We start from the raw sequence: 18,419 nt of genomic DNA on the forward strand, positions 1-18,419 counted from the left end.
CTGATATAAGAGGCTCCCATTATACAATCACCCTTATCTGTTGATGTAGGCTGCGCAGAGGCAGCACAGTGCTCGTAAGCCAGGGAGCAGGCTCCTCGAAGAGTATTGCTAATTGTGTATGATTAGTTATGCAGTTTTAAACAGTAGTTGAGGCTTAGTCCATAGCCTTAACACACCCAGACTATCAGCTGGCTACTTGTGACAGTACCTAGAGACGTCTCGCTGTGTACAAGCTGCGCTGTACATCACTGGCCTTATTTGCTGCACTCAAATTTTCTGAGCACGCTAAAAATTTGGCATACTGTCGATTTAAAGCAACTTTCCATTTATAAAAATGCATGTGGGATGGAGTCATTAGAATAATAAATTCTAATGCTTATATAATGCTTTCAATTTCTATGAAGCACATTATAACTAGAGCTATTTCACAGCCCTGAGAACTTGGGTGAAGGGAGGAAAAAATGCCCTAACGCCCTGCCCTGGGCACGGAGCTTGGCTGGGCAAAGGAGCTCTCGCAGGTCCCTGCTGACTCAGGACTCGGCTTAATTAACAAGCTGTTCTGAAATCCACCTGTGAGAGACAGCTGGCTGCCCCATGGAGGAGGTACTCTTGGTCAGCAAAGGAGACCGAGCCCTTCTCCATCCCACTGGCTCTGGCCTTGTCCCCACTGTCACCATCACCATCACCGCCACCCATCCATTTTGTGCACCTAGGGCTCTAAGCATCCCTCGCCCCACCTGGCTGGGGTGAGAACCATGAAGTAGTGGTCCCTGCAGCTGCGGGGTGTGGGACCTGCCCTTCCCACGGGTGGGAGGACACCGCCGAGGGACGGCGTGGTGATGGGACGCTGCGTGGGCACCGTCCCTGCACCCTCGGGGCGCTTCTGCTCATGGCTGAGCCCGAGGATGGGGCTTCACGTGGCCGTTTCTCTCCGCAGCCTGGCATGCTAACCAAGGGAGGGGGTGCGGAGAGCCCCTCTGGGGAGGGGAGAGGAAGAGGGTGAGGGCTGGCAGGAGGAGAGGGGATGCTCGGGGAGGAGAGGCAGGCTGCTGCTGCACTGATTTTAGAGCTAAATCAAGAGGACCTCTTTTCTCTCTTAATTGCTATTTTTTTACATCTTCTCGGACCATTTTAGTACAGAATAATTTCCCCAGCTCAGACATCCTCATTTGAATTGTTACATTATCTGTTGGGTTTTTTTTTAGATTTTTTCCTCCTGATTACACTGAAAAATTGGGCCAGATCCTGTGCTGGTACAGACCTCTCTCCCAAATCTTTATGTGCATACAGGAGCAGATGTTATAAGTATTAGTGGACATGCAGGTTACAATCATATGATGGTGGGAAACTGAGAATGGTCCAGCTGGAATATCTTTGGAGGACACTAACAGGAGAGCCACCTTTAACTGCTCCTCAGAAGTCAGCCTGTCCTTACGAATAACAGAGGAACACCTGCTTACAGAGGCATACAAATCCAATTTAGTTTTGGTTTGTTTTGCTTTTCCTCCCTAGTAAATCATGTGTCTTTCATAGTACATTTGATGTTAAAAGAACCGTAATAACATCTCATCGCACTTCTTAAATCTCAGGTTGGTGAACTGCTCTAGTTAGTCATGGCCCTTTCGGTCCTGCATGCAAGTCTTTTTATTGCATGAGGGACAGGACAGTTGTGATGCTGCGATGGTGTCCCCGCTTGGAGAAGATGAAGGGCTGGCAAGGCTTCTACAGGAAGCCACAAAGATGTCATGGAGCCCAAGAAACTCCTTTAACCAGTTGAGGAGGAAAGAAACTGAATCAATTTTACACAAAAGGGCCACAGTTGCCAGTGGCACGTGTCAGAGGAGACACAGCGTGGTCCTCCGGCTCCAGCAAGGCAGCCGCCAGGCTCACGCTGAAGCTCATCTCCAGCCCGAGGTGGTGGTGGAGGGCGATGGAAGGAGGATGGCACCGCGGGCACCGTCCTGGGGACGGAGCATCCCCCGCCAGCCCCGTCTGCTGGGCGAAAGTGGAGAACGGGGCCCAAGAAAACCTATGTCTTTCTGTGGACTGACAGCATCTGCTGCAGCCCTCTGGAAGGTCACTGGGATGGTCACCTTTTTTTAGGTAGCCCCTCATTTTCTTAATGTGAGAGATTTCTAAAGTTAATTATGAAATCTTTAGTATTAAATATTCAGGAACACTTATTTTTGAATACCTCAGGTTTAATTTAGGTTCTTTGAAATTTTAATATCTTGCTTTAATATTTAATGCTACCCTGACATGAGTATAGGAATTTAAAGTCTATTCTTTGAATAAAATGAGTCCTGGATTTCTTTATGGAAGAGGCTGAGATGGAGAGGTGAGGAAAGGGTCTATCTTAAAAGGATGCAACTCTCTCTTCTTTTTTTCCTATTGATGTTTGGGCACTGCAATATTTCCAAATCAAAATGTTCTTTTTGCACTAGTGTTGTTAAAGTAACATAGACTCAGGCATGCAAAATACTTTTCTTTCCTCTCTGCTAATTATCAAAGACCACAGTCTCTCCAAAGCAGCAGACTGTTTTGGGTCTTCTGCATCATGCTCATCCATCAAGCAGTACCAGGACTGCGCTGTGTCCCAGGCTCTGTACCATTTTTCAATTAGATGTGATGCTGAGGAAGTGCTGACTGTTTTCTTTGGCCCTCCACAGAATACAAAAGACACATAGATCTGGGCAGTAAATTGGACAGAAGTCTGTGTTACTTGGGTGCTTTGTGGGTGAAGAATGAACACGTTATCTTTGCATGGTTTGTTTACTGATCTGATGCAAAACAGGTCACTCCTGTGCAACACCAGCTAGTTAGCGAGCGGTGGTGGGTCCAGGGGAGCTGCCTGGGGCAAGGGCTGTGTCTGCGTCCTCCCTGCACAAGGACATAAGGTGCCATTTGTTTCGGTTCATCCACAAGGCTAATTCATGTATGAATTCCAGATTATTGTTGTTTTCAAAACATGTATTATATGTATGTGAATATATTGGGCACTGTAGGGCTTACTCAGTTCATATATCAGCTCTAATTAAAGCGTCTCAATTATTAAAATATCTTTAACATGTTTTACAGCACAGTACCTTCAAATTAGAAGCCTTACAATTTTTTAGGTTTTTTTTGGGGGTGGTGGTGGTGATTTGCTGCCTAATTAACAGACATCATTAATTTGTGAACTGCATTTAAAGTGAAATTTCCTAAGAATCTACATTAGAGTCAAGATGCATAAAAGCACTTCGAAAAAAAATCACAAGCTGATGTGGTTTAGTGTTTAAAAGATATTGGCAAGCCTGTAGCTGGATGAAAACTGAATTTGTCTTGGATTAAAAAAAGGGTTCTTTTTAAGGACAGAGTATGAGACTTGCATGGAGGATTTTGCTGCTGCCCTATTCAGAAGGCACGGGAAAAATATCATCTAAAGGTGATGGAGCCAAGTTGCTAGGTGCTGAGTGTCAAAGAGCAAGAAAATATGTGTGAACATGTAAAATAGCAGCATGCAAAATTATTATCACAAAGGCTTTCTGTGAAAGAGAACAGGATATAATGGAGCTGATTTTGAAAAGCAGTTTTGTCCAGTATTGTGCTTGCAATTTTATATGAACTTGTAATACCAGTGCATCTTTATGGCCACATTTTATGCACTTAGATGCTCACGTACCCAGATTTTACTGGCAATCAGTTTGATTTCCATGGGCCTCGTATCGTGTACCATTATTCACAAAGTATAATAGCATGCACAAGTAGTCTCCCAACGTTAACCAGACTTCATGTGTGAGTATAACATGGCAAGGATGAGGATGCCACCACTGATCTCCAAGACTCTGTCTGTGCTGCGTAATTACTTGTGACAACAAGATATTATTTTCAGATATGAGGGCACAAAATCAGTAAAGCCATTTTAAATCCCTGTTAAAAGTCTGCACACTCACACTCAGACGATGTTTGTGGCTGCTTGTAACTGGTCCTTGGCACTAGCAATAGATTTTAAGTGTTCTTTGTGGCCCCCACATTTACTGATGAACCCTGGAGAAATGTTTGGTGGGAGTGTTTTGTGTGTCGTTGGGGTCCCTATTTGAACCCCAACTCTAAAAAATGACACACCATAGAAATTTGCACTCTGTCGGGTCTGGTCTATAGCACTAGTGTTCATGTCAGGCTGGATAACAGGGCATGGGCATCTCTAACGCGTTACTTTCCAGTGTAGAAGTGCTCATCTGGGATGGCAGAAGGACGCAGCAAAGCGCCTGGAGAACATTGTTCTTCAGCTGCAGCTTTGCATATTCTGAGTCTTACAGTTTCTGAGAAGCCCTTCAAAAGTAAATGCCAAACCCTCCAAACATTAGCTCACTGATTCAGAGACTGCATGAGCTGCTGCCCAGGATAATCTGGCACAAGCAGCAAAGCCAGCTCGAGTGCTTCACCACTCTCCCCATCTCAGAGCCTCCTCGTTTATACTTGGTTTTGCTCCCTTCACTTAATCACCTTAATCTTTTGTGGTCATGCTCTACACAGAACCCTGGGGTCTGACATCAAATTATTCTCTCTCTCTCTCTAATACTGTGTTCAGTGTTGGGCCCTTTGTCACTCTCTACAACTACCTGAAAGGAGGTTGTAGCGAGGTGGGGGGTCGGTCTCTTCTCTCAAGTAACAAGTGATGGGACGAGAGGAAATGGCCTCAAGTAGCACCAGGGGAGGTTTAGATTGGATATTAGGAAAAATTTCTTCACCGCAAGGGCTGTCAAGCATTGGAACAGGCTGTCCAGGGAAGGGGTTGAGTCACCATCCCCGGAGGTATTTAAAAGACATGTAGATGTGGTGCTTAGAGACATGGGTTAGTGGTGGACTTGGCAGTGCTAGGTTAATGGTTGGACTCGATGATCTTAAAGGTCTTTTCCAACCTGAACGATTCTATGATTAATCTGAATAGTTCAGTGCTCTGGTTTCTCACAGGGCCTGTGGAGGTGCAGCAAGAGACCCGCTGGGTGGGGCAGAAACGCGGGGCTGGGGGCTGCCACACCGTGACCTCGGCTTCTTGCTGGCTTTTGCAGAGCTCAGAGCTGTACCTGGGGATTGCAGGGGGGCGAGAGGGCTCAGGGATATGATCTAGCTTATTCATTACAATGGAGAAAAGAGGCCAGACATGATCTTAAATGGCAGTGTTAGCTATTTAACATCTTGCAGCTGGATGAGTTGATTGTTGTAGGTCCCTTCCAACTGAAATCTATTATTCTATTCTGTTCTGTTCTGTTCTATTCTATTCTATTTTTTGTGTGGCTTGTTTTTGAGAGGATGTCCATCCTGTAGAACTAATCCGATGTTTTCCAGGGGCTGAGGTGGGTGGGGAAAGAGGGGTCCTAAAGACTAAACTGAGTGCGTTAGGTGTGTGCAGCAGCATGTTCCAGTACAGACAGGCCTGACGTGGGACAATGGGGAACCTGGCTTTTAAGGCACAGAAAAAGTGATTGTATAATGAAACTTGAGGCGAACTCTGTTTTTGCTCCTGTGTCAATTTTGCTAACACAATCTCGGATTGGGATTTGTCCCTGTGCGAAGACACACCTCATAGAAAGTGAAGCCGGGTGAATAAGGAATAATTCAAGGCTTGAAAAAGTTAAAAAAGTGAAGACTGCCGAGGTCTGATGATGGAAATTCATTAGCTCCTGGCTAAATAAGTAACTATGATTCTCTTTGAATGTAAGAGCTCTGCCAGCTTGCAAAGGAGCAGATGTGCACACAAGATGGATAGTTTCAAAGAGTCAAAATACTGGTTTTTGTTTTTTTTTTTACTTTAGTGATTATCTTTTTTCATCTAAAATAAATCCAGATTGTGCATAGTCTGGAAAACAAAATAACAATATTTGGAGAGTGGGAGTGTTTATTTAACAGGTGGCTTATTTAGCAAATGGTTTACTCTTATAAAAATAATATTCCTGTTGTATTCTGCAGCAGTGATTCAGAACATATGAGAGCGGGAAGGCATTTTTGGGGGTTATTACTTTATGTGGGCTTGGGTTAGGTTGGTTTAATTAAGAACATCTGCAGGAGTGCTTTGCTAAGTGCATTTGCATATATTATTGACTTAGAGCTGGGTGCTGCATCTTGGAGAGCAGTCACCCCCTCCTCTCCAAGAAGGTAGGGGACAAGACAAGCTGTGTTTGCAGGGACACTCTGCTGCTGCAGAGCCCTGTGCTGGCAGAAGGGGCAACCAGTGGGCTTCAGCCCATCAGTTTGAGGGACACGCAAATTCATCAGATATATTTCCAGCCTCCAGTGGCACGGGATACCTATCCTTAAACATGCATTTGACACTCGGATGTTATTCCCTATTCAGGATGTTATTCCTATACAGAATGTTCCCTGTAACAGGATCTTATTCCTGTTATTCCCAGGTACTTATCCTGGAGGGGGGAAAAAAGGGGAAGAAGCCCCGGTGACAAAGGTGGAGGGCAGGAGCTGAGCTGCATGGGCAATCCCAGCCCTTCCCAGTGCAGACAGCATTTTTCCTTAGGCTCACTCCTGAGGCTTGCTATGGTCCGGGCTGAGCCATCCTTGAGGTGCAGTGTGGCTCTTTGTCCCTTGGTCACCAACGCTCAAACCTAAGCTCTGCCAAGGGATGTGGTTCTGCAGAAAAAATGGTGTGTCTCCCCCGTGCATGGTGGCAAAGAGCAGGTGCAGGGACAGAGCAAACCCCCCCGGCACGGGGGCAGGAGCTGCCCCACCAGGCTCCGAAAAGGGACCTCACCGCAGCTATGGCTGCTGACAGAGGAGCTGTCGTCATCCCACAGAGCAGTGCAAACATGTTGCGCTATAGACCGAATACATATTCTTTAGAAGTCTTCCACATTGGGTGTGATAGCTGCGCTGGAATTTGAGCTGAGAGTTATTTTAATAACAATATTTTGAATAGTAGAAGGATAATTACACACAGATTTGGCTCACTACCTCCAAGAGGCTTGGCTTTTGTTTTCAGATGGTGTCTCTCTACATTTAACAAACACGAACAACTCCTTGGGTTTTTTTTTTTTTTTCCTATACTTGTTTTACTCTTATTAACCCTTCCAAAGGTGCTGGCACTGTATTAAGTAGCTGGCCTGGTACTGAATAGTACCTGCACCACGAACCGATGGGGTGTGTTTCAGTTTTTGCCTTTCTGGCTCAGCCTGTGGAAGGTGGGAAGGGATTTCTTTCCAAAATATTTTTAATTTATTGGAATATTAAAGCACTTTCACAACTCCCAGGTTTTGCTAATAGTGAGAGCATTAACTACAGGTAAAATGCTTTGATGACAGAAGTCATGAACTCAATAATTTAAAGTGATTATTAAAGTAAAATAGCTCTAATTCTTGCAATTCATTTTAAGACTCCATCCCAGTATTTACCATTATTATTTGCCATTTACAGCAATGCTGCCATGATTTTTGAGCGGGAGAGGAATTAGAAATTGAGACAGTGTTGGGGCGGTGGGGAAGGTTGGTTTGGTTTTTGCCTGAATTGGCCGAATCCCTGGTTGTCAGTGCTCATGAAGGAGATCCATGCTAAAGGGGCTAGTCTTAGATGAAGAGCCTAACAGTAATCATTGCACATTTCACCATATGGTAAAATAATTACTTTTCACAAGCATCAACTTGATGAGGAAGCAAAGGAAAAAATTGTATTTCAAGATCACAGTTCATCAGAAAAACGAACACATTTTAAACACTCAGAGGAAGATCCTGTGGTCTCCTTAGGGGTCTCAGCCAAGGCCCAAGCCACCCCAGCTGCATGCAAGACCCACAGTCAAACCCTGAGCCTTTCCATCCTACGCCAGGAAAGCCAGAACAAGCCCTGCCATGGGAGGAGCTGCTTTGTCTCTTGGCCTTGGAGCCAGTTGAGCCCAATGCCTCATCACTGGTGTGCCTTTGCACACCAAGCACCAGCAGACCCTCCTCCCCCTCCTCCTCCTCCTTCTCCTCCTCCTCTTCGTTGTCCCCCTTTCAGAGCAGGTCTTCCCGGTGGCCGCAGCACTGGGGCCGAGGGGAGCAGGTCCTTCTGCAGTAGCAGACCTGCCCAGAGATCCGCATGTGTTTAAACCCATTTCAGAAGTATTTTGGTCAAAAATTCTCTACTCCCTTCTTCTGTTCATTAACCTTTACCGGAGTGCTAATTCTACATTCAAATATAAGGTCAAAGCCCTTAGCTGAATTTTTTTTCAGAAGAACTAAGTGTCTTATCTAAAATCTTCTGGAGAGAAATACCACGCCAGAAGCACTCATCAGTGCCTCTTGACTGGCGCTGCTGCCGTCTCGCTTCCTGAGGAGCCGGTGGTACATCTGACGTGGGAACGACTGTACTGGGGAGCCAAGTTACTAACGGTGATTAACTTTGGGAAATTAATTTTTTAAATGTACTCTCTTACATCGCGGCCTTTTGCAAAAAGGTGCTTAAGGCACTGAAACAAAGACTGAGACACTTATCGAAACTCCCATGACAAAAATGAATATACTGTAAAAACTCAGGTATCTTTTCTACTACGTGTCTCATCAGCAGGGAAGGCAAACGGGCATTGAGACATTTCTGCTCTGCTGCGTCTATATAAAGCTATGCCTGCACAGAAAGACCCTACCACTGAACCCCACGCTCAAGGACAGCAGCACATGCATGTCCAAGTTGAGGAGGAAGGTTTTGCTGAATTGGAAAAACATCACGGAGCTTTCAGGTTTGTTCAAGTTGAAATCAGAGCCCTGCTAGAGAAGAAGATGGGAGCTCAGACCCCAGCGTGCAAGGCATAACGCTCTATCTTTGTATTCTTAGCTGACCATTTGTCTGACACATTGTTTTTAAGGTCCGTCTTATGGGTTAGGAGCTCAGTCTGAGAGCTGCAGCCTCCCCCTCCCACTCCCCTGCCTCACCCTTGCCTGGGACTGGGGAGAGAAGCGGATCAAGAGAAGGGGACCAAGAGAAGTGGACCAAGAGAAGTGGACCAAGAGAAGGGGACCAAGAGAAGGGGACGAAGAGCTGGGGCCAGCAGTGTGCCAGCCCCCGCCGTGCTGCAGCCCCTTCCCCAGGGAGGGGAGAGGATGCTGATTGTGGCTGGTGCCTGGGGAGAGCAGCCCTCCGCTGACAGCCGAGACTGAAACAGAATGCCCAGCATCTCCTCTTAGACAGCACAGCTGCTGTGGGCTCTAAGAGCATAGTTTGGCAGCCTTGCAATTAAATGAATATCAGAAAAAAACCCTGATGAGACTAGAAAACACACAAGCAGAGGAGGATGCTACTTGATCACTTTTCCAGGGATACCTGGAGGAGGGTGCATGGAATTACCACTTTCCTGACTCAGGCTTGTTGCTCACCAATGGCTAAAGCACGAGACTGCATCTGCGGCGGTTTCAAAAGATTGATGCAAATATCCCAGAACTAAACTTCCAAAGCCTGCATCAAGCACGTTGTCTAATTTAGCTCTGCACCACCTCTAACTCCACCTGGATGCCTCACTAGCTTATCTTCCAGCTCACTGAGAGCAATACAGGAACCCTCGCCTGGCCCCAGCAAAGCAGCCTGATGGCCAAGGCTCCAGGGAGCAGCTCACAGGAAGGTGTCCTGTCCCCTCACTCTGTCTTTCTGCTACTAATAAACACATAGCTAAGAAGAATACGTGCACCTAGCTTGCTAAAAGTAATTTAGAAATGATTCACAGGGACTTCTGATCCTTAATTTTTGGCAAACATTAAATCCTCTTTATACAGAAAATAGTGGCAAACGGGATTTGTTGCTCCCCTGGCTCCAACTCCCAGGCTCTCTGTTTTTAAAAGCCTGGGGGGGAGTGAATTTGCAGTAGCTTACTCCAAAGTTAACTTTTTTTTCCCTTATCGTAATAAATGTAAAAAGGTCAAGGTTAATGAAGAAAATAGTGAATTTGAAGTTCCATGGAAGAACAACCCAGTGCTTTTAGCAATTCACTTAAATTAGAGAGGAAAACCAGTTCCTTTAACATTTTAAAGCTTTTGTAGCTTAATGAACCATGCTACCTCCTGCAGCTTCTGCAGAGCCGAAATTCCTGCAAGAAACTGTCTCATTAGCATGAAGTGGGAGCAGCCTGCCCGACTCGCTGCGGCTCCCCGGGATGCTTTGCCTCTCCCGCCCCTGATGAAGTATCTCCACCTGAAGTGACACGTCAAAAATGTTAAGCACATCTAAATGGCTGCACCTCCCAGCCTAAATTAACTGCCATATAGAAGAGGAAAGTATATTTTCCTATACGAAAAAGAAAAAAAAAATAAGGTTGGGGGAGGGAAGAAATAGTCCTGCCATCTCACCATTAGACACCTACCAGAAAACAAGGCTGCTGCTGCTCAATCACATCTTTAAGGTTTATTCTCCCTTGTGGTTCACATTTAAGTTGCTGTCGTTGAGGTTAATGGGAGTTATGTGCTTATGACTGTAATGGTTTTGATAAGTGGAAAAGCTGATGTTATTGCACATAAATCGCATCGTGTAATGTGCGAATTGTGTTTTGGTTTTGGCTGAAAAATAATAAAGAGAAGGATGGATGTGCATTAGGAAAGAACAGATTTTGCCCTCTAGATACCAAATATAATATAGATCATCATTACAGACATTTTTTTATCTGGCAGCATACAAAAAAAAAAGGGGTACTGGAAGAATAATGAGTACTTTCATTTTTGGCAGATAAGGGGAAATTCCTGTGGCCACAGTGGCCAGAGCAGCACTGTACTGCCTCCGCCTCCTCCCCCACCTTTACATTCTGGCTTGCTGCACAGATGTAATTTATTCTGCTAATGGGGGCTAAGGTTTACCTGCTGTCCAGGTGCCCTGGGGGCTGAGGCAAGGAAAGGGACTGCAAGTAAAATGACTTTCAGCTGTGCTATTTTTCATTGCTGTTTGCAGGTGGGTTCAAAGTTCATTGAGTGGGAGAACCAAGTCCTCTGCTCTGCCTGGGTACGTGAGGAGTGAGAACAAAGGGGAAGGTCCCTCCTGCATTTCTCTAGTCACTGGGATGGCTGTCGGCATAAATTAAAGCAAGCCCTCAGGGATAATTCTGACAGCCAGCAGTTATGAAGACATCAGCATGTAGGTGATGCGGAGTGGGTGATGACCATTATGCATCATGGAGCAGCCCTCCTGTGCAGAGACCTGATGGCCTCGCCGGACCTCCGTCTGAGACAAGAATGAAGCAGCCAGAGCAGGTGGGAACTGGCCCCTCAGCTTGTCCTATAACGCAGATTTATATCCTACCAAGTGACGGGAAAGCCTAATATGCCCTAAAATATGAATGACTGAATCCTAAGTTTGTGGGAGGTGGCAAATATGCTGATCTCTATATTTTTAAACATGGGAATCTTTTAATATAAAGGAACCTTCGAGCTCTTAATGAATTAGGCATAAAGTGGGCAGAAAGCAATAGGAACAAATAGGTATGTGCTCAGCACTGAAAGTGCCCCAGTAAAAATCTCCCCTGCCCTTGCTGCTACAAAATTTTTGGAGCAGGATTTATTGAGAATCCTTTCCAAATCATCCTGAGACCCTTGTGCCATTACCTTGATCTGGCTGTTTTCAGTTATGTTAGGGACTTTTCTGATCACAGAATAAATTCCCTCCCTTGCCCTCAATGCTCAGCAGAGAAACATAAACCAGGACCAAAAACCAGAGCCAACCCAAACTAAGCGTGTTTGCAGCATCCCTGCATGTGCAACGGTGGTGTTTAAGGTCGGCCAAATTGAAAGTAAATTCCTCCCTTTGATGTCAATGCTTCTTTACCTACTCTCAATATTAAGGCTGAATGGAGAATTTTTAATTCCTGTTTTTTAAGATTTTTTTTTTTTAAAGAATTTTTAAAGAATTTTGCAGCACGAGCTGTAGCATGGCTGGAGGGGTGCGGGTGTGTGGCCCCCCCTTCCCGCAGTGCTACGGGAGGAGGGGGCACCCAGACACCCTGCTCTGCCTGGGCTCAGGGCCACCCGAGGCCGTGAAGCATACAAGGGGACGTGGAAGGGGAGGTGATGAGCCTTTGGCAGAACCGCAGCACTGCCAGCCCCCCCCCCCCCCCCCCCCCCGCCCAACCCCGTGAGTGAGGTGATGCGCTGCCAGTGCTGAAGTGTCGGGCTAAAATTTACCCTTTTCCTAAACTTCCTCACATATGTCAGTTTATGCAAGAATTTCAAAATTATTTAAGATTCTTTTAAAAGAAACACTTTTTTTTTTTCCTCTTTTTCTTTTTTCTCCAAAGAAACAAAACCTTCCTAGATGGCAGGCTATGAAATATGGATTATTTACCTCCAGACTGGGCACAAGTCTGATTCAGTCTTAGAAGTAAATGTGTATTTAGTCTTTAAGGCATATTGTTTGTCCATGTAAATACATATTTTGGTATACACATTCTTTATAACACAGTCATGTGGACTAAGCGGAGATTTTGGTAGCCATAACATTTATCATTGTTTGTCTAGAACGCTAGCTCTGAAAACGTGCAAAAAAGCAGCTTTTACTGGTGATAGTTTTTAACACTCCTGTATCTTAAAAACAGCATAGTTTCTAAAAAAAATATATATATTGAAAAGTTTAAAAAAAGCTGTCTAGCTATGAAGGACACATTTCCTGCCAAGTTATAAACCCTTGAGAAACTGCATTTGTTCAAGAAGTTGTGAGACATCCTTTAATTCAGTATTAGTATAATATCATGATCAGCAACTGTATAATTGGAGCATCATTGCTTCTATGTACGTCACCGATGCAACGGTAATTGCAGACCTGAGTTATTGCACAAGTAGGAACTTACGGTGTTACAGACTTTGGGGTTTCCAATGTGGACAACAATCTTGATATAAATATTCAGTTATACTGCTTGGAGCTAAGCCATTTATTTTTCATGTTGGAAAGGTGGGAATAAATATAATAATATTTGCCCGACAGATATGAACAGTATGGGTTAATCCTTTGAAGAAGCATAGAACATACCTTCAAACAGTTGCCTAAAGCAAATACACCCTACAAATTACAGGGTGGGTGGATTTCGTAAAATGTGGTTGTATTCAATTTGCAGCAGTCTGCACCGTCCGTTTTGGAAGAATGCCCCAATAAGTCCCAATCTGTACAATTACCAGTTTACCGCATGGAACAAATTCACCAAGAACCAAGTTTCTTTATTTGATCAACACCGCCTACAGCTCCAATCCTGCAAAAATTAAGGTCATTTGGCTGTATGTACTATGTCTGTTGAATTAATCGGTGCATAAAGTTAAGCACAGCTGTACCTCTTTGTAGGACTGGAGGGCTGAGAGGGCAGAGTCTCATATGCAGCCTTCGGGAGACTAACCCTACAGACACCGAGAGCACACGGCAGCGTGTGCGCAGCCCCAGCACGCCTCGCCCTGCGCTTCGCACATACGCACACATACACACATGTCCACTGCTGAACACGCAGGTCTGACTGATATTAAATACCTATTTCATCTAAGGAAACGCCACTGGCACCTAGAAATGTTTGGGGATTTTGTTTGTTTGTTTGTTTAATTTTTTAACTTGACAATAATTATGTCCTCCCAAATTTAAGTGAAAATTCAGAGATGGGACTAAGCATCCTGTCCATGTTATCCGGTGGCTCTGTCCGGTACGAATGCAAACAGGCCATACTTCATTTATGGTTTTGTATTTAATAAAGCTGCTGTTCATTCTATTCTGTTGCTGGAAATATCAGGATCCAGATATCAGGAATCACTGAAATGAAACATATCATTGAAACATACAATTTGATCCAGCCACAGGATAGAAACAACTCTCAATTTTACATGAGACAAGGCATACGAGTTGGGCTATGCGTATCCTTTTTTCCTTTCTTCAAAAAACTGTACTGACATGATACTTTCTGCAGCACCACTGTTTCTAGCGAATGGATTCTAAAATATAGCACTTTAAAGCTGCAATACAAGAGAGATCAGAACATCAGGACTGTGTATAATATAATTTGAATTGGGTTTATACTATTTCCTTAAAAAATGAATTTTGTCATGTTATTCAAGGTTTTAAAAAATGCCACATTTTTGAAAAGAGTAACTGCTTAGCACATGGCTGTAAATAATACGATAGGAATAGTATGATCTGTCACTGAACATGCACAGAGTGACCCAGGACATTTTATTGCCATACTTTGGATTCAACATATTTCTGTTTATACCCTACGTCTGAGTTTATCAGTAACTACAACAGATTCACTGCATACTCTGTCAACACATTAGCATGGGATAGTGTATCTTGGGACTAGCGAAACTTGGAGTCTACCTTTTCAAAACCTGGGGTATCTGAACTGAATTTGGAACTGCTGAGTATGCAGAGTGCTCAGCTGGTATTGCTCGCTAAGAAAACCTATTGTTAGGAGGAAAAAATGTTATAGTATAATAATTGTGTCGCCTACTGGAGTTCATCTACAAAACAGGGGAATAATAATGTCGATAATGGGTTTATTATTCTTGTCATCAATCGCTGTTTTGTAAGCAAGTCAAGATCTATTGGGGTCACCAGGAGATCTTGCATTCAAGGGCTGTTGGCCAGACTCATGCCGCAGCAGTTTTCACAGATGGCATTTTTAAATTCAGCTGTAAACTGTGAGCAATGTTTTGTGTTAATGCTGTCCGGGGCTGTTTAAAAAAAAAAAAAAAAAAGTTAGTAGCATTACATGCTATTTTGAAACTTGATCCTTCACTGAGTGAAATGAGAGTATTACCTTGATAGACTGCAGTACTAGGAAATTGTGTGTGAGGACTTAACTGCTGTGGTAAGATATTTGTACAGTGTTAGTACATTGGTAATGAAGTCCTGTCTGTAAAGATGGTTCTATTGTGGACGGCAACATGCACTTCAGTACAGTTATTGGAGAAACCTCGTTTTAATATATATATGTATTTTATATATATATGTATATATATAAAATTCTGCTTGATACTTCATGTATTTTCAGATATCTAGTATTTAAAAGCATCCTTTATCATTGCTAAATTAGCCAAACCAGTACAAAATTAAGTGCAAGAAAAATACCAACTCACATAGTTTTTGCCAGTAATACAAAAGGGACTATTCAGCTTCTCACATTTACAGCCATTTAGGAATTTTGATTTAGAATGACTAAGGGAAACATTCCTACATTCAGAAGATGTCTCAAAATAATTTGCGTTCTCTTTTGTAATGGGAAAACTAGTTTTTACAGAGATCACCTACTGGTTAGTGGTGGTAGATGGAAAACATAAAAAGGAGTTGGTGCTATCCTTGACTAATTGCCTAAAAACCTAAGTCTGAAGCAGGTCGATGACCCCCTGGAGATGGGAGAGGAGGTTTTCCTTTTAGCCAATAGCACCTTTGTCCTCGACTAGAGACTCCTTATGCTCAAAAGGATGCCTTAGCATTTCCCAAAACACATTCCAGATTTGTTGGAGAGGAAGAGGAAAGTAGTGTTTTATGAAGGCACACCCATGCTGAATTTGCAGGAAAAAGGAAAGAAAACAGAAAGCAGTACTGCACGATGCAGTTATAATACAAGGCTCATTCTTGAAACCTGAATATCATGCTAGAAGAAAATCTAGATATGTGTAATATTTTGAAGAAATATTTTGAAGGCAATATTATTTGATTTTTTTTTTATCAAAAAAGAAAAATGTTTCTGTGTAAATGTGGATAGAATGCTATTTATGAAGGGAACTGAATATTTGTATTGCAGCCTTAAAGAAGCACATTTTACTGCAATATTTTTTTTTTTTTTTTTGTAAACTACGGTCTGCAACTCAGCAGACCATGACTGAATGCTTTTGAAAACTTGTCGATTACAAACATGAAATCACAATTAATATCCTCTAAAAGTAATTTCAGAGCTTTCACGTCTTAAAAAAAGGACAATGTGTACTGCTTCACAAGGTAATGCAGCTAATCAAAAAAAGGAGTAGAATTAAAGTATTTACATAATGAGCAATTCTACAGAAGGCGATCATCCCCATGTAAGCACTGCTGATTATATCCCACGCTGCTTTTAACAAACTCTACCAGATTGGATCCAGTCATCAGCACTTTCAGAGAATCCTTAAAAGCCTTTTATGGGTCTTTACATTTAGTGCAGAATGATGTTCTTCAGGTAGAATATGCTGGTGAGGGAGGACAGTGTCAACACAAGGTACCAGCAGGAGAAGAGGACTTCAGCGTCACCGGTGATCCCATACTGGGCTGTACTGGGAGCTGCAAAGAGAAGAAAAAGGGCTTAAGTGAAAATTTCCACTCTTAGACCCCCAAATTCTTAGTTTTCATTAATTCTTCTAAGATAACTCTTAGAGCAGCAAAAGCATTCTTCTGAAAACTGGAGAAAATGCTGCAAAAGTAACCAAGCCCTCCTGCTACACTGCTCAGTGAATATTACTTTTTGTTTTAGAGAGGATAAACTGTCATTAAGGCAAGCATTTAAAAATGTGAGTACTTAACATCAGATGAGCGCTTCATGGTTAAACATCTGAATAATTTATCTGTTTTTAAGTTACTGAGCATTAAGATCTCCACTGAAATCAATGAGAGGTTTTCCAACGGAGGCAAATATATTCACAACTTTCTGCCTAACTTTAGAAGTCCAAGTTTGACAATTTTGCTTAGCCAAAGACATTCATATTTATTTTCACTCTCTTTGAAGAAATTGTATTTACTTGCTTTAATACAAAGTCTTTCTCAAATTCCTAAGTAAATATTACAGTAAGTGCATGCGAAGAGAGTTAAAATACAAGAAAACAATGTCGAGAAACAAGTGAGGAGACAATCGTGTGCAGCAGTGGTGAGCAGGCTATCTGCAGGCTACCCTGCCTGCGGCACGGGAACGCACCCCGGGCACAAACCGACGATTCGGGTCTTGTAGAGCCACAGGCAGGAGGAAGGAAAAGGACCTGTTACCTCACCCTGCGCTGAGCTGAAGCTAGCAGGATGATGCTATTGGAATGTTTGGCTGCTAATTAAGCACTGTAGGCTCACTTTGGCTGGCAGATTTGTGTAAAAAATTTCTCTCAAATCAAATGTTTTTCTTTTAGAACGTGCATGAAACCCCAACCTCTTATAGTCGTACGCAGCATCCTGTGCTCTTTGGTTGAACACTGGTATCAAAGGTTTTGCTTTCCAGACTATATGAATATACTATTGATTATTCTAAAACATAAAATCTATGCAAGTCTTGTATCAAGTGCTGTTTGTATAAGCAGGCATCGCTTATGTCAATGGCGCTTTATTTAGATACAAGTTGCAGAATTTGCTTTTTTGACTAGACAATGTCCGCCAAAAACATGGATGGAGATTAGCTGGTGGATGCTGAGCAAGACTGAGCCAGCTTGATGCCCGCATCCTGGTGCTCAAGGCTCTTTCCTCACAGAGGACAGAGGTGTTGGAAAGGCAGGAGGGGAAGCTCATTCCTGATGACCCTTCTTGATCTGGGGATGCTCAACCCAAAGTTTGTGCTGCAAAAGGGAGAAACCACTAATGTGGCTACTGTGAAAAACACGGGAGCCATGTGTGAACGAAGAGGAGAGGTTGCCTGTGAGCCTTGGGTTGGTGTGGGGGATACCATGTGGAGGATCCTGCCTCTTCTGCAGGGTCTCTCCTTCCACCCATTACACTGTGTCCTGAGGTGTCCTCAAGGCATGGGGCTATTGGGACCAAGAATACCAAGAGATGGTCTGAAGATGAGACTTCAGCCAACAGCTCTACTCTGCAGGTACACGGGAGATGGCTACACAGAACAGGTACCAACGGTGCAGAAGACAGTTTTCCTGGGACCAAGCCAAAGCTTGTCCCACCGCCTTGCCCAGGAATGAGCCGCCTCTGACAGCACCGCTGCCCCTCACCGGTGCCAAGTCCACCTCTGGCAGGGAGACACCAGGGTATGGCGCATGCCGTACTTCGGAGTAAGCAAACTTCACCAAATCCCCACGTGCTTCCCTTTTGGGCAGAGAAGAGGAGAAGTAAAGCATCCCTGATGGCAGGTGTGAGCCGTGCTGCCGGGGTGTCCAGGAGGGTTGCGGGGTGCGGGCAGGATGTTGCCCAGGGAGCAGAGCAGGATCTCGCTCCGTGGGGTTGGTACCCAGCATTTGGCTTGCACGGGAAGCCCCCCCACCCCGAGATGAATGATGCCAATAAAGCAACAGAGGGGATTTCACTACAATCACAGCCTGTCTGGAGGAGTAGGAGAGACTGCAGCAATCACCCAAGAAAATAAAGTAAACCTGGGAGTTTCACCAAATCCTGTTTGCTTTTGTAAGACGCAGTCTCCTGAATTTTAAGTTTTGTTCAGTCCAAATACTGAAACATAAACATCCCTTTTCTTTCTATACAGAAATCTGTGCTATGTGCTACCGGGTCCATTTTCAATGTATGACATTTTATTTGGCGCAGAGTGTGTGATAAAACCAAAAATC

The 18,419-nt window shown here is 43.8% G+C and overlaps 1 protein-coding gene across 2 annotated transcripts in view; it reads right to left on the reverse strand.

The window, feature by feature from the left end:
• Positions 1-12,638: 12,638 nt before the first annotated feature.
• NEGR1 (neuronal growth regulator 1) overlaps positions 12,639-18,419 on the reverse strand; it is a 297,771-nt gene continuing 291,990 nt past the window's right edge. For both annotated transcript variants that reach the window (XM_030033013.2, XM_030033015.2), the window contains one exon: positions 12,639-16,212. In XM_030033013.2, coding sequence (XP_029888873.1) covers positions 16,088-16,212 — 125 coding nt within the window. In that variant the 3' untranslated portion in view covers positions 12,639-16,087. The remainder of the gene's footprint in view (positions 16,213-18,419) is intronic.

This window comes from Aquila chrysaetos, chromosome 12 (genome assembly GCF_900496995.4).
Source record: "Aquila chrysaetos chrysaetos chromosome 12, bAquChr1.4, whole genome shotgun sequence".
In the NCBI taxonomy this organism is placed as follows: domain Eukaryota; kingdom Metazoa; phylum Chordata; class Aves; order Accipitriformes; family Accipitridae; genus Aquila; species Aquila chrysaetos.